This window comes from Ascidia mentula, chromosome 1, assembly GCF_947561715.1.
Source record: "Ascidia mentula chromosome 1, kaAscMent1.1, whole genome shotgun sequence".
NCBI classification, from domain to species: Eukaryota; Metazoa; Chordata; class Ascidiacea; order Phlebobranchia; family Ascidiidae; genus Ascidia; species Ascidia mentula.
The window spans coordinates 22,087,938-22,102,965 of NC_138566.1; the positions used below are offsets into that span (position 1 = coordinate 22,087,938).

General features: G+C 39.8%; 3 protein-coding genes across 3 annotated transcripts; 1 reads left to right on the forward strand and 2 right to left on the reverse strand.

Annotated features, from left to right (window-relative positions):
• Window positions 1-23: 23 nt before the first annotated feature.
• On the reverse strand, window positions 24-3,421 carry LOC145899093 (carbohydrate sulfotransferase 9-like). The gene is made up of 5 exons (XM_082987813.1): window positions 3,105-3,421; window positions 2,653-2,795; window positions 1,710-1,914; window positions 1,234-1,402; window positions 24-671 (listed from the first exon to the last, which is right to left on the reverse strand). Exons 1-5 carry the CDS (start codon window positions 3,388-3,390, stop codon window positions 446-448), a joined length of 1,029 nt encoding a protein of 342 aa, XP_082843939.1. The 5' UTR covers window positions 3,391-3,421; the 3' UTR covers window positions 24-445.
• A 2,349-nt stretch (window positions 3,422-5,770) lies between these two features.
• Window positions 5,771-8,048, reverse strand: LOC145889627 (carbohydrate sulfotransferase 9-like). Its single transcript, XM_082980618.1, has 5 exons — window positions 7,763-8,048; window positions 7,372-7,514; window positions 6,722-6,926; window positions 6,476-6,644; window positions 5,771-5,996 (listed from the first exon to the last, which is right to left on the reverse strand). The coding sequence occupies exons 1-5, from the start codon at window positions 8,046-8,048 to the stop codon at window positions 5,771-5,773; spliced, it is 1,029 nt and encodes a 342-aa protein (XP_082836744.1).
• Window positions 8,049-10,131: 2,083 nt separating this feature from the next.
• Window positions 10,132-14,991, forward strand: LOC145900586 (uncharacterized). Its single transcript, XM_082988868.1, has 7 exons — window positions 10,132-10,839; window positions 10,985-11,117; window positions 11,627-11,743; window positions 12,106-13,113; window positions 13,264-13,366; window positions 13,576-13,695; window positions 14,015-14,991. Exons 1-7 carry the CDS (start codon window positions 10,267-10,269, stop codon window positions 14,196-14,198), a joined length of 2,238 nt encoding a protein of 745 aa, XP_082844994.1. The 5' UTR covers window positions 10,132-10,266; the 3' UTR covers window positions 14,199-14,991.
• Window positions 14,992-15,028: the final 37 nt, after the last annotated feature.

Below are 15,028 nucleotides of genomic sequence, written 5' to 3' on the forward strand. Positions count from 1 at the left end.
ATTGTTTTAAACGAAATGTTTCAGGAGTCAGCTAGTTTATTACAAACAACAGAAAAATCGAGTTCGCCTACACAGCCATAATTCGTTTCTGCAAATACCAATAAATACAGAAAGGTGAAGCGAGTTTACGTACATGGCGTGTGGTGGTTGTTGTGCAGGACCTACATACAGGCTTGATTTATTAATTTCAAAGCTTCTGAAAGATTGTATGTGGTTTGTTGCATATATGGAAGACGTTTTTTATTCATTGATTTATTTTTTTTCGAGAGTAGCCGACACTCTTGCCAAACACCGCTGTGTTATTATTGCGTCACAAAACAAAAACTATGGCGATATTTTCATTTGAGTGAAACTAATTCATAAAAAAGTTCTTGTTTGGAATAAAACTACACAAAAACAAAACCAAACGACACAAGTTTTGAACTTATGTTGATGTAAGGTGTCTTCACTGCCATTCTTGATCACCGCTACCGAAGAGCACTTTGAGTGCGGCTGGTGGGGGATAATCAAACATAATGAAATCTTGCAGAAGCAGCATGTACAGTTCCAGCACTTTCCCGCGAGGTTTAACATTCGAATAATATTTCACAGACAAATCTTCGTCCGATCGGCGCCGATTAGCGGGTCCGTGTTTAATAAACTTCGGTGCGTCGATCAGATGCAGAAAGTACCTTAAAATATTATCTTTAGGCTAAAAGTCGATCAAATTCCTTTCAAAAGAAAGAAATGTACGTTTCGGTGCCTCACCGGAAACAAAACCAGGCTTCTACTGTGTCTAATCCCCTCTACGCTGCATTAGGGATTTGTCTCATATTTATTGTGTTCAACTCCTTTTACAAACAACGATGCTTGGAGTAGCGCATTTATACACGGATAGTTGCTCGAAACAACGTTTGTACTTGCTCGATACACGGAGGTTTGCTCGAAACAAAAACCAGCGCATTCAGTGAGCAAATTACCCATTGTAACAAAAAGTATCGAAACTACAAACGTTGCGAGTAATTTTACGACCAATTTGAAAAAAGTTATGACGTCATTAAATATTGGCTGTGGGTATTCGAATGTTGTTTTGTGTTGCTACATCCCTATACTGTAAATCTAAAAACTACTATATGTATATCTTCCTAACATATTTTAAATAATCTCCCCTGCTGTTGGATGGGGATTTAAATTGTGGAGGAATTGATCGGGAATGGTCATCATTATATAATAGGCGTGACAATGTAAATTAACCTTGCGTCTTCGTCGATGGTTTCCTGCTTTGCAATGAGGTCGTAATCGACCGAACAGGGAGTACAGGCGTGCGTATACCGATCCCAATGCTGGTTGTCCGTCTGAATTGACTTGGGGGCTTCAGTAACAAGGTAATTCACGAAATCACTAAAAGACGCGAGTTTTCCATCTTAACAAATAAATGACGGTGAGATTGGGTAGCTCCTTAATCCTAGAAAAATCGGGATCTCGGTTTTATGATGGCCGGTGAATACTTTACCGCGGAAAGGCTGTTATTGTAAAACGTCCAAAACCAACCACTTAATAGCTCTGATGTTTGAGCAGTGGGCATCGTAAAAGCCGACAATTTTGTTCAACAGAATATTGCTCTGCGACGCAAATAACTCAGGTGGATGAATGAAAAAGTATTCGAAAAAAACGTGCGCGAATCGCCAGGCGTACGACTGCACTGACCAAAAATTTAAATTCAAGTTTACCTTTAACCGGGCTGTATGTGGCGCGTATTTTTTTGGAAAGACCAGGGAATTCGGGGTTTGGCGCCTCGAGTTTCTGCCGGTAGGCCGACACCATTCTCTGGAACGGTTCGCGAACCACCACCACCTTGAAGTATTCGGGATTGAGAATATAATCCTGTCTCTCTTTTTCGTGCATGCGAGTCCGTACGTACTTTTGCACACGAAACTAAACAAAACCACAAGTTTTGGTTGACTGAGGATGCCAAACATGTCGTATGAGACAGTTTGCAGTAAAAGCTAAAAAAGAATGTTAAAAAAAAATCATTGGTTATCTATGCGGTCCATAAGGTCTAACTGGAATGTTGGAAACCGTGTTGATGAACAATCAAATTGGAAGTGAATGAAACACCCTCTGCTTTAGAATGTATCCATGATAAGACCCGCGCTTATAACCTGTCGAAAATTTATCACCGAAGAATGAAATAGCCAAATGGATATAAACAGGTCAGATAAGTTCATGCCAGGTTGATCATGTTTGGGCTAGCAACGTTTTTTGATGATTAATTGATGAATTTGTCTTGTTTTACAGCAGGGGTGCACAACACAGGGTACGCGTGCCAACCTTTTTACCCCAATGTAACAAATATGGCATGCATAACTGTTTCAGTTGCGCACCCCTGCTATATAACATGTCCAAATGGAATTGAGAACAGAGACAAACAAACTTTGACCACAACCTACGAATTACTGCTGTCATACGAAGAAGTAGGATTTGTGTAGAATGTTGATAATCATGTCGTTTTTAATATGCTTGCATTTAAAAACATTTAAAAGCAAAAAGTGTTTTACATATATCTGGCAGAAGATCAGTACATTTTTAATATATATTCAACCCCGAAACTGCTCATGATATTTTAGTTAATCATTTAACAAGACAAACGTACGCCAACAAAAATCTGCTTACGTCCTTTAGAGCATGTCCTTTCATTTGCCAGAAAAGCTCTTTAAATCTGGTGGTTCCGGTTTTCCCCATTGCGCAGTCGACCGCCTTGTACTTCGTATCAACCAACATCCATGGTTCCATGTGGCTGGTATTCTGTTGCATATCTAGATACCATGAGTTGTTTACTCGAATGTACGGTGTTGTTTTTTCAGCAAAAGTATTTTCCCTCCATGAAAGTATAAGGTATAGGCATCTATCATTAATTATTTTTTGTCATGTAATCAAGACACACCAACAGAAAACTCAAAACAGGAGTGAATGATTTTCATTCTAAACTTCTCGTTCTCTCACGACGAGTAATAACTATAAGTCCATCGTTATGAGTTAATATCTAAATCAGATTTCAGCTGGGGACCGATGATATAATGATCCACATTATAGCTCTTTTGCTTCAACATTCAATGTTATGTTACCGAATTTGTGGCAGGTTTCATTTATCCTCGCTTTGCGTTCGTCCATGCGTTGTTTCATCATCTCCAGGAATCTCACTTGCTCAACTTCTGTCTCATTAACGATGTTTTGCGTGGTTGTTTGTGGAGGTTCTGAAGCTGTTTCGCTGGAATCACTCTCCATAAAGTTCGTGCCATAAATAACACGGGATTTGCAGTCGGGGTCAATAAAGTATTTCTCGGTGACAGCCAGGAAACCCAAAAAGGCAACCGCAGCCAGCAAAATGGCGGCAGCAGATAAACCGCGCATCCTAACCAACTGTTATGAAAAATACGGTAGTATAAGATACTGCCGAAACATGTTAGAAATATAAATTAAACATGTCTCTGTTTTCTGTACTAAGGTGGTAAAGTTCTTGTATTTCATATTTTTCTCTCTGTGCTAAAATGTACAGAGACAATCGTTTTACTATAGTGAACTGTGTCAGGAATGTGATTAAATAATAAAAAAAAACTGAATCAGTTTAAAAACTAAAGGCTTCTGGCAAGCTATCGATCGCACACCGTATGGATATAATTATATATTTAATTCCACAAAGCGATTTGTGGACAGCTCAGATGTTTGATTTTATTGAGAATAATATATTTCGCATAAAAGGCTTCATCAGTTTCTCCAACTTAACCTGTGTCAGGACTATTGAACTTAAAACAACAACTTTGCGGCCCAACACCTGAACGAAACGCATTTTCAGAACTCACATTAGCCCTGTTTACATGAAATGGTTTGCGAACATCCGATGAAGAACTAACAGACCATAACGAGCGAGCTTAGGGGCTCAATTTATATCAGCGCACGAAATTCGGTTTTCGCAAAATGGATATGGATATTGACAACTGTATGTGGTGCTGTTCGCTGCGACGATTTTTCTTGCACCTCATTTTAGTCATGGATATTAAATTTTAACTTCTGTGTTCCTGCCACTGTTCACAAACAGCAAGCTATAACTGTCCTGGTCATCACACGAAACTGACTGGCGGAAAACCATTCTATATGCTAGTAAAGTTATACAATGCCTTTCTGTTGCACCCTGGGTTGGAAGAATTCGTAGAAATAAAGCTTGGGATAGGCAGACAGTAGTGTACACTGTTTTGACCTGTAAGGTCAAATCAGTGCAGCTGGTGATTGTGGCACTGGACTAATTTTTTAATTAGCAGAAATTTCCATGTAGTGGTACCTTTCGATTAACGTCGATCCGTTGGGTACCCAAGTGGGTACCAACAACAAAGACAAGTCACCTTGGAGAGCACTGTGGCCAAACGACTGCTTGGTATCCGATAGTGCTACTGGATAGGGTATCACCCAATTCATACTATTCTCTGCAACTCTAAATGATTTATGGCTCTTTTGCATCATAGAAATAAACCTGTTTTTCTTTTCAAATTTTCTCCTTTCCAATAGACAACCATCACTGATGCCAACCCGCACAGCCTACGTGGCCGGCCGATAAGCTAAACGGGGGAAGTGTTTGTATAGTTGTCCAACTCACTAGCCTATATAACCAAGAAACCCCGTAACTATGTAATAATTAACAACCAAATCGACGCCCAACGGGACGTTGTGGGGTTGGATATAACTTAGTAGTTCCCAATCTTTTTTTGTACAGTCATCGACCCTTTTTAAAATATCAAGTTACCCTTGAAATTTACCTCATGCTCTTGACGAATTGTATTCTTTTTAATATAAATAATGAGTGTGATATAACAAGGAATAAAGATTAGAAACCAAAATTTATTTTAAAATAAACAGAAAACAACAAAAAGCAGTGCAAAACTAGATTTGATGAAACGGCAAAGGACGAATGCAATATACAAAAGTGAAGCGTTTCTATTAACTGTTGTGACCCAGTATTTGACCCAGTATGCCCTTTACAAAGTTGTTGTGCGTTCTCTACTGAACGAAAATACAATATTGTGTTAGACTTTATATTGTAGAAAGCAACGTCTAGCAGAACCGATTGTCAAAAGTGAAAACATGAAAATATTTGAAAGTTGCTGAGACCTTTAAATCTTAAACTGCGAGTTTGCACAATCATCGCTTGTGTTTGCGTCTCTCATTATATTACAATACAAACAGTTATATTGACACGAACAGGTATATTTGACAAGACTGATATTCTGGATGCAAGTCATATCGACTTTTTAAGTGACGTTTGGCGCTAAACCGTCTTTTTTAAGGATGTTACAATATCATTATATTGCCTTGACAGTGTCGAAATATAAAGTCTTTTTGTTGACTCCACTGCCTGTACAAAACAATATTCTTGAGTCGGTCACAAGGATTTTCGTTAATGCTTAACTTGGGCCATATCAGGCTGGAATTCCATCCAGTACGCCGCAAGCACATTTCGCGAAATCTACATTCAGAACATTATTTGCATGTCACAGCACCTGATACAACGAGTCTGCGTTGGAAAATCATCCCAAACGGTTTCTGTATGTATATATTTTTGACACCAATTTTCCCAAGATTATTATCGCGACAAGTAAAAACTGTTTTCTTTTACGTGCAAAAAATGCATAAGGTAAGACAAAAACTCTTTCTGTATGTTTTTTTTGGGAGGTCCAACAACGGTAAACCTGCTATAAAACACAGTTGCAGTGCTTAGAGCAGCAACCTATATAAGTTTGGCTCACTGCCAAAACTTGCTTCCATTTCCAAACAGGAGTCTTAGTGGCAGTGGCGGTGGATAATCAAACATGATATAGTCCGGCAAGAAGAGTTTGTAGAGGGCCAGAATGTGTTCCCGCGGTCGCACGTTCGCGAAGTATTGTAGCGACATCGTTGCATCTGTTCTCCTTATTGGTGGTGGGCCGTGTTTTATGTGCGTCGGTGCTCCGATGAGTTCAAGAAAGTACCTTGGAATTAGGAACCAAAATACACAATGTACCTACAAAAATGTACAGCCAACAGTTTCTGTCATTTGGTAGGCACAAAACCATGTACAAATGCCCAGTGACGAGGCAAGAAGACAATGTGGCCAAGCAATTGCTAACAAACCTATAGTTCCCCCAGGCTCAATGTCAAAATCTGGCAAGACATCTGCACTGATTAGACCTAATAGGTGGAAACAGTGGCTTTGTGTGCAACTCACCAAAAATCAGTATTCTCGATGGTCGCAGAATAACACCCCATAACATTGCATCAAGGTTAGTTTACACATTAAAGCACGGCGGTATAAAGATGCAAAAGTGCGATGAATTGGTAATTTTTGCTAACTGCAACATTATTGCCAATGATAAAACGACTCTGCAACAGTTTTGTGTTTCAACCTAAAACGGTCGGAATTTTTGCGACACGCTTACCATCTTTTTTTAATTAAAGGGCATTGACTCACTTTGCATCTTCATCTATAGTTTCCTGTTTACCGACAAAGTCGTAGTCTACACTACATGGCATACATGAGTGCGTGTAGCGATCCCAATGATGATCGTCGGTTTGAATTGACCTGGGCGCTTCTGCCACCAAATAGTGGACGAAATCGCTGAACGCCGCAAACTTTCCATCTTTACAACCGAACAGACAAACGCTCAATGGAAATCATTCGTTTGTTTTTCAGCCAACTGTCGATATTTAAACCTACCCCTCAGAGGTCCGTATTTGGCACGGATTGCTCTTGAAATTCGCGGGAACTCCGGTGAAGGCGGCCTGAGTTTTTGTCGGTATGCTGATATGATTCTTTCAAAGGGCTCACGGACGACAATGCTCTGCATCCATTCCGGGTTGCGCAACCATTTTTTTATCTCCACTTCGCCGATTGTTGTCTGTTTGTACCTCTGAACTGTGAACTGCGACGGTAAATTACAAGGTAGATGGAGTATTTTAGTTAAATGTTTCAGTGCCGATGTTTGGTAAAAATTAGTAGTTAATCTATAATTATTATGCATTGATTACACAATAATGAAAGAGAAGTGACCAATGCTAAGGTGTTTTATAAAAGACGCCAGCCTTTTGAACAATGATTCTAGAAATTATTGGTCGGAACTAAAACTACCCCACAAAAGTTGTGCTTCCTGTAAGTTTATTTAGATTTGAAACAAATGGATTTAAATTATTTAGAAAATCTAACACCATTGGAATATATCCAATTTGACCAAGTCGCCCCCATAAAGCCTCCCTCGCATCCAAAAAATATATCCCGCAGAGGAGATTAGTTTTAATCTCTGATTTTTGTTTAATTTAAATACACAGTAACATAGAACGTGCACTCTACCATAGTAAGAACTTTCATACATTTTGAAGATTGTGCCCTTTTAGCTGCCAAAACATCTGCTTCCATCTCGTAGAACCGGTTTTTCCGATATTGCAATGAACAATCCTGTAGTTTTCATCAACCATTTGCTGCTTCTTTATGAGGCTGACATTTTGCTGTAAATCTAAACAATTATGTAAATGTTAATAACACGTCACAAACGCTCTAATACCATAGACACCATTACAAGGACTTTATAGATCTGGAATAATTTCTCTAAAGAAATTTTGACTCTACGTGTAGGGCACAAAGGAACGAGCTTCGAGATGTGAAAAGCGGAAAGTTGTTGCCTATGATATAGTGCGACGGTATGTTTGTTTTTATTACGGAACCTGCAAAGTTTTTGGCCACCATCATATGGCTTTCACTTACCGAACTTAATACAGGTGTCCCGAATTTTAGCCCTTCGCTCATTCATGCGTTTTTTCATTCTTGCCATGAAGAATCTTTTATCAAGTTCACCGTTGAAGCTACTGTCAGGCCAACTCCGCCCCGTTCGATTTGCTGATGACATCAGAACGTCTCGTAAACTGCCCCTTGTCACAATCTGTTCGCTTATCGGCCGCGAAGATTTGTTTTTCCAACTCATGTAGACGAGAAGCAACAAACACGTGGCAACAATTGCAACTGCCGCAACTAATTTGGTCCAATTGCTCATGCTTATGATGCCAAAGGTTTAAGCTAAACACCTGGTTTGCCGAAACATTATTGGGCTATCAAGGCAAGTTAATACATTTTCGATATTTTCTTCTGCTAAGTGCAGTTTACGTTAAAAATATTATGAGTTTATGTCTAATAACCAAGCATTTTTACATTAAATCGGGCTACCATTCTACATAAAAATTACACCTTACCAAGTTAAGTGTTGTACATACCCAATAATATAAAACATAACAGGTCAACAAAAGCTTTCAGATCTTTGTAGACCTCTGAGTAATACTAACAGCACATTGCACCATTTCCCACGCATGCATGCAAACCATGGTTTGAATTGCCAGTTACCTTTTTCAACACCACTATGCTATAACATAATCAGTTTTACTAACCGGCGCAACATCCACAGAATACTCAATTTCGCAGATATTCTGCATGATTTGACATGACGTACAAAACGCTGAAATGAGAAAGTCATTTTTAACTCGTTCCAAAAACTGTTTCTTTGCAATTTACCAACTTTGTTCGTATAGGGTTGCCATACATCAGAATTTTCCCTGAAACAAACTGTGATAAAGATGGTAAATGCCATCAGGGACGTTTAACTTTACATCTTTTGTGAGTAATAAATAATAATTATGTAACTTACCTAAGTCAGTACAAATAGCGCGCTACGGTGCACTAGGTTTTACCCTCTATTAACAGTAACATTATTTATTGTGTGGTCAAAGTTGGAGTAACCGTATCTGTCCATGCGAAATTTCGGACAAAACGGTTTGTTTGTTGTATGTTTCAAAGTCTCGGGCGTCGCAAAGGAATATCATACGGTGACTTTAAAGGGCCATCTTCAAAAATCGGGATAAGGTACGCACTTTTTTGCCCTTGCATCCGGACGCGGATTTTAACACTGAATTTCGGGCATGTCCTGCAAAACCCGGACGTCTGATCAAAAACAACCTATAAATATGTGCCATTGCAAACGATGTCAATTTGCCTTTGTCATGCGTAACATGTTTCGAGAACCTAACAGCCTGACTGTTAAGGTTGCCTTTATTGATGGAAATTTTAACGTTCGACTATTAATTGGGCCCAGAATGTTAAATTGAACAAATTCTCTGGTAAAGAACATATACTGAACCATTCTTCCAGATAAGTCTCACCACGCATACATAATAAATCCATACTTGTTGATCGGTTTTACCGGTTGATGGCCTTTAAAGTTTAGGATGGTCCACAATAAACTGGCGATGAAAAGAATAAATTCAGAATAAAAGTAACTACCCTGATTAGCAGGTTTATACGTTTGTTAATGGCAGCTTTAAACTCGCGAATAGCACATTGTGTAAATGTTATTGCAACAGAAGCGCGTCATTGCTATGTCTCTCTCTGTGTTTGCTTAGCATGACATGAAATAAATAACGAGATCGATGGGCATATGCAAACCTGATTACTTTTGTCGACAGCGAGCTACAAATGTACTGTTAAAGTACTGTGGCTAGGTAGCGCATTACGAAAACGCAAATAAAGCTGAAGGAATTTGATGTTGAGTAACACTATTCATAAATCAAACCAGCGTAGCCCTCGAATTTTTTTGGTTAGATAGACTGTTTGGGTAACGTTCGCCGTTAAAGTTTATTGGGAAACTTTCGCAATGTTGCGCAAACATTTGTCCCAGTTCCCATTCCCTTGCGTTAACTTATGCAATTCTCACGTCGTTTCATGTACACATACATCTGCGATAGTGTTGAATGTTGGAGCGGAACGGGGATACGAGTGCACAATGTTTCATTCACAGAATAAATGAATCACCAGGTTTGGTAGTTTCGTATCCGGAATTATTCGTCAGGCTTCCGAAGTTGTTCGGAAATCACGGAGCTTAGGCAGATTAATTGTGTTAAACATCCGGATAAGGTGAATTATCTTTCACAAAATTTGAAAAGATTCTGTTACCATGCTATGTTGCTATAAAAGCCTAAATATGGGCTTTTATTCATTTTTGTGAGTATTAATTAAAGTAGCTATATATAAAAGCCAAAACAGGAGTGACCATAATTTATTGGTAATTTAACTGTTTTCAAGACATTTGTTCGATCTCCAGGGAATCAGTATCGGTAAAATATTTTTCGTGTCACAATATATTTATTAAAAACCCTTGTTTGTTGGCGACCTGAGCCGGAACGACCCTACAATGAGCGAGTGGGCCACCCCAAATTAATTTCACAATGAGTCGCAAGTGGAATATATTTCGAAAAAAAGGTTCCAAGGCCGACAGTCATGGAACAACATCCGCCAATGAGGACATAGAATTTCAACCTGGCCCCATCGATCCGGATTCCCATTGGTCTGGCAGTAGTAGTTCAACTCAAAGCCGTGAGTTTCACTCAGACGATGCTGAACCATCTGGAAGAAGGGACAGTGGTTCCAAATTCCATGGTCTGGCACCAATTGCTGCCAGTACAAAGAATGCGCAAAGCGATAACACTTCGGAACAGCTTGCCAAGAAGTTGAAGCATCACCAGGGACAAGGTGAGAATGGGGGACTGCGCTTTCGGAAAAACTCGCTTTCGAGCAGGTTCAGAGATCTTCCATTTAACGGAGGGGATCAAGTCCAAAAAAGTGGCAGCAAAAATGCCCTGGACAGCACAGACAATGGGTTTGGACATGACCAATCAAACTTGGTTGCTGCAGCAACAATTACAAGGACATCACCAAGGGCACCCAAGAAACTTATAAAGCCAGGTGAAACCAATGCTCCACAACCGGCATATCTAAGTCAGGGTACAAATAACAACCTGGTAAGTGTTGCTAATTGTTTGTATATGCATATACAGGACAATGCACATTTATAATTGAGCGCTTTTGGGCCTAATTGTTTTATACAAAGTCTTGTATAGCTTAACACCTATGCGGGGTTACAAACTTGTTTTTTGGTAATTTCAGGGCATATCTGTTTCTGATGAATACACTGACCCATTTGATGCTGTACAAGCCAATGCAAAATTAATGCAACTCAAAGGCCAATCAGCAGTGGACGGTTATATCGAACCATATGAAGCTCAACAAATGTACCATGGTAAGCATCTTTTTTATTTTAAGGTTCATGTGTAGTTACTTTGTGTCTTGTTTTGCAATAACTTCATTGCACGACTCTACCGACATGATAGCATTGGTTTTTAAACTTTGGTCCATTTGGGCTGGTTTGCAACAAAAAATTAAAAAGATAAATTAGAAAGATGTCTAAAGACTATCATGACATACAGTTACATAAGTTCATGTCCAACTTGTGAACACCGTTGCTGAAATGTGTTGTAATCTGCAGGAGCATTGCCTATCCACATTATTTGTAGTCAACATTTTTGTAATTACAGTCAACATTAGTGGTATATTGGCAAAATTTATTGCTAATGCAAAAATCATGGATATTTTGGTTGTGTGTAAAATAATGTATATCAAACACAGTGTGCTCATGATATTGGCATTTCATTCACCAAACACAAGCCTTGAACTTGCCCTCTGTAGCGTAACTAAGTGGTCTCTTCCTTTGTGGCCAAGCCAACTTGGTTTTTATGATTTCATCATCAGATGTCACACAAAGCAGCACAGACTTGGGAGAAATGAAGGATTCAGTGTCTGACTCAACAGACCTTCAAAAGAAAAAGCTCTATGATGATCCTTGGGACAAGACTGGACAGCCAAGAGGTAAATTGTATTGTTAAAAGCCCTTAAAATCAGTTATTAGCACTTCATTAAAATATCTGGCTGAGGCATTATTTTCCAACATTGTTTTTCTCTTGTTTTGAAATGCTATCCTGCATGTATACATGCTTTTTGTTTTTCTCTGCAGTTTAAACATTTCAACATTAAAAAATAACCAACATAGAAAATACATTCCACCAGGCTTTTCACACCTGTTTGCCAATACTGCCTTTGACACATAATTTTAAATTGATTTACAACCGTGAAATAGACACACACAAGTTTGCCGTGGTTATGATATTCCCTCTCTGCTGCTCACATGCAACCCAATGTACTTATTAATTTCCATCACATTGTTTGCTCAGAAAATAAATCTGATTATGAAGAACCATGGGACAATAGCAACCGCGTTGCAACGTTGCCGTACTCGTCCAAAAAGCAGCTAAGAGGGAGGAATCCACATGAGGAACTTATCCTGGAGTATCCAAATATGCCCAGCAGTGGAAGCTTGCATGGGTCTGGGGATTCATCAGCTTCATCGTCATCTGCGAATCTAGCCAAACAACGCATGGTTAAAGTAGAAAGCAGCCCTCATCATTCACCGCGTTCCTCTCCGAGAAACTCACCAAAACTTGACCGAAGGCTTATCCGACCTAAAGATGTGAGTTTGTACTCTGCCGATCACAGACAGCCCTTGTATTCTGCACAGGGAGGTGCTAAGTACAGGCCTGTGGACCAACGACTGATAAAGGCAGAACCGTCGCTAGAGGAACTTAGACGGAATTCCCCAGTTGGTTCCAGTTCACATGCAAGCAGTGTTACCAACAGTCCGATGAGTAGCAGCCGTGGCTCACCAAATAGATCACCACTAAACACTCTTTCTCTAACTGACGACCAGTCGTGTGAGGAGGCATTGAGACGGGCGTCCTCGCCACTCGTCTTGCCGAAAAACATCTCCCATCACCTACTCAACAAAGCAAAAAGCCGCTCTTTGGACATGAGAAATAGGCAATATATGCACCAAGGAAGTCGTGCCCCAAGAGGAGCGATACCCAAGAGTGCCTCAGATGACCAACTTGTGCAAGCAGCCTTGAAGAAAGCACACTACAATGCCAGTCAACCACTTGGTGGTGTAACTGAGTATGAAGAGCCGTGGGATGGAGGAGATAAACACCCTGCCTCATCAGGAGTCCATGTATCACATTCACGATCTCGCTCCTATGAATTAAATGCTTCATACAGTTATGGATTCCACCCACGCCATAGCAAATCACAATCCTTCGATAAGCCCATACCTCCAGAAGGTGATTATCACAGACAGCCTAACTATGAACAACCTTGGGATCAACACGAGATAGTCCCACAGGGCCACTGTAAGTAGTTTTAAAAATTTTGATGGCCAATGGTAGTGTAATATGTAATGACCTGTTGTATTTTGCCATAATGTGGTCCATAAAGTATGATAGTGAATATGAAATTGTTTTTCATATATTGTAAACTTTAGGTTTATTGTTTGTTTATAGTGGAGTCGATGCAAAGGTTTCAACACAGACAATTGGAGCTCCATCCGTCAGAAGCTATTAGTGATCGAGACAGTGACCCACTGCTACCTCTGGAGAAACAGTGGTAAGTTGATTGATATGTAATGTGTGTAGATATTGAAGCATTTATTGATGTATTTTATCCTACGGTAATGCTGGTACTATGCCATAATATGTGATTTCTGTCAATTTTGATGTTTTTGTTGATGGCCAAATGCAGAGGCAACAGAAAAAGTTACCATTTATATGAATCTACTGCATTTTGTTTATTAAACTGGTTTTTGTTGCGTTTAGCTGGTTTCATGGGGCAATTACTCGTGATGAAGCCAATATGAGGTTGGAGCCAGAGAGGGAGGGAAGTTATCTCGTGCGTAAGAGCGAGAGCATCCCAAACAACTTCAGTTTGTCACTAAGGTATGTTGTCGAACAGGCAGGTATATATTTGTGTGACTTGAGGATAATTTGGTTTGGTTTGCATGTTGCCTAAAGTGGTGTGCCCAAAATTTTTCGTTAAATGTTGATAGGACGAAAAAAAGTATTGTAATTTTTTCTTGTTTGATATGTTCATTGTGACTTTGGATTTTATTCCCCATTGCAAACACTGTTTCACAATACTAAAAAACAAAATGTACAGCAGTGGCCAAAGGACACACCAGTATCACGGTTACATCCCCTGTAAGATTAAGCACAACATAGTTTAACCCGAAGTTAACAAATATTGTTATGTATTCAGGACCAGGAGGGAGACAATTCATATGGTTATTTCACGCACAAGAGATGGAATGTGGATTCTTGGGGAGTTCAGTGCACCTTTTCACAGTGTGCCGGAGATGGTTGCCCACTATGCCAAGCACCGACTGAAAATCAACGAGGCCCTTCAAATTTCCCTGCGTTACCCGGTGGCCGAGTACCTTTGATTTGGCGCCGTCGCGGCTTTTTTAGCTCCCTTTTATTGTCCGTTATTTATTTGCTCCGGTTATACCGCAATTTTTCCACGGTCGAATGACGGTGGTTTTCCAGCCCATTGCGCAAATGTTTTCGGGGCGTTTCCACTCATGAAATTATATCCTTTTTTTTCTATATATCGATTTTTTACAGTTAGAGGCAATGAGATTAATGTTAAATCGGGTGCTGGAGATGCTTTTTTTTGAAGAAACGGCGCTGTTACTCCAATCACGTTCCATTGTTATTGTCCTTACCGCTTGCCTGCGATTGCTTATGCAGAAACGATACAAAACACCAAGATCTTAATCGTGTAATCAATTCAATGTCCTGGGTGATTTCTTGTAGGTTTTACGATACCGCAGTTCCTTTTAACGCGACTCGCCTGTCGCAGCTATTGTGTTTCTCTAATGCAGTGGTCCTAATCGCTAGTGGTATACATTTTTGGATATCGACCAACCACTGTGCCAAACCTCACCCTCGCGAAAATATCGGTACCTTACAGAATCCAACACGTACAATCGTTTTATTTGCCTTTAATTTCCAGATCGTCGAGTCCTATTTTTTAAAAGCAATTGACTTGCGTGGTTTTCTTTTTGCGTTTTAGTTTATGCTGAACTTGTGGCGTCGTTTAAGATGCTCTGCTCCTCTGTACGTATACGTCTTTCCAGCTTTCCTCTTCGATGTAGTCGTCCGCTACTAATCGTCTTTTTGCATGGTGCACACCTTTCTACGTTCCTATGCGTAGTAGTACGACACGTCACTGTATTGATCGCTTTCTTCTGTTGTTATGCTGAGCAAGCTA

Coding starts and splice junctions, on each gene's coding strand:
- LOC145899093 (XM_082987813.1), bottom strand. CDS start 3,390: ATGCGCGGTTTATCTGCTGCCGCCATTTTGCTGGCTGCGGTTGCCTTT. Junction 1,403..1,709: donor CACATACAGCCCGGTTAAAG/GTAAACTTGAAT, acceptor TTATTTGTTAAG/ATGGAAAACTCGCGTCTTTT. Junction 672..1,233: donor ACCATCGACGAAGACGCAAG/GTTAATTTACAT, acceptor TAATATTTTAAG/GTACTTTCTGCATCTGATCG.
- LOC145889627 (XM_082980618.1), bottom strand. CDS start 8,048: ATGAGCAATTGGACCAAATTAGTTGCGGCAGTTGCAATTGTTGCCACG. Junction 6,927..7,371: donor AAGGGCACAATCTTCAAAAT/GTATGAAAGTTC, acceptor TTACCGTCGCAG/TTCACAGTTCAGAGGTACAA. Junction 5,997..6,475: donor ACTATAGATGAAGATGCAAA/GTGAGTCAATGC, acceptor CCTAATTCCAAG/GTACTTTCTTGAACTCATCG.
- LOC145900586 (XM_082988868.1), top strand. CDS start 10,267: ATGAGTCGCAAGTGGAATATATTTCGAAAAAAAGGTTCCAAGGCCGAC. Junction 11,744..12,105: donor CAAGACTGGACAGCCAAGAG/GTAAATTGTATT, acceptor TTGTTTGCTCAG/AAAATAAATCTGATTATGAA. Junction 13,696..14,014: donor AACTTCAGTTTGTCACTAAG/GTATGTTGTCGA, acceptor TTATGTATTCAG/GACCAGGAGGGAGACAATTC.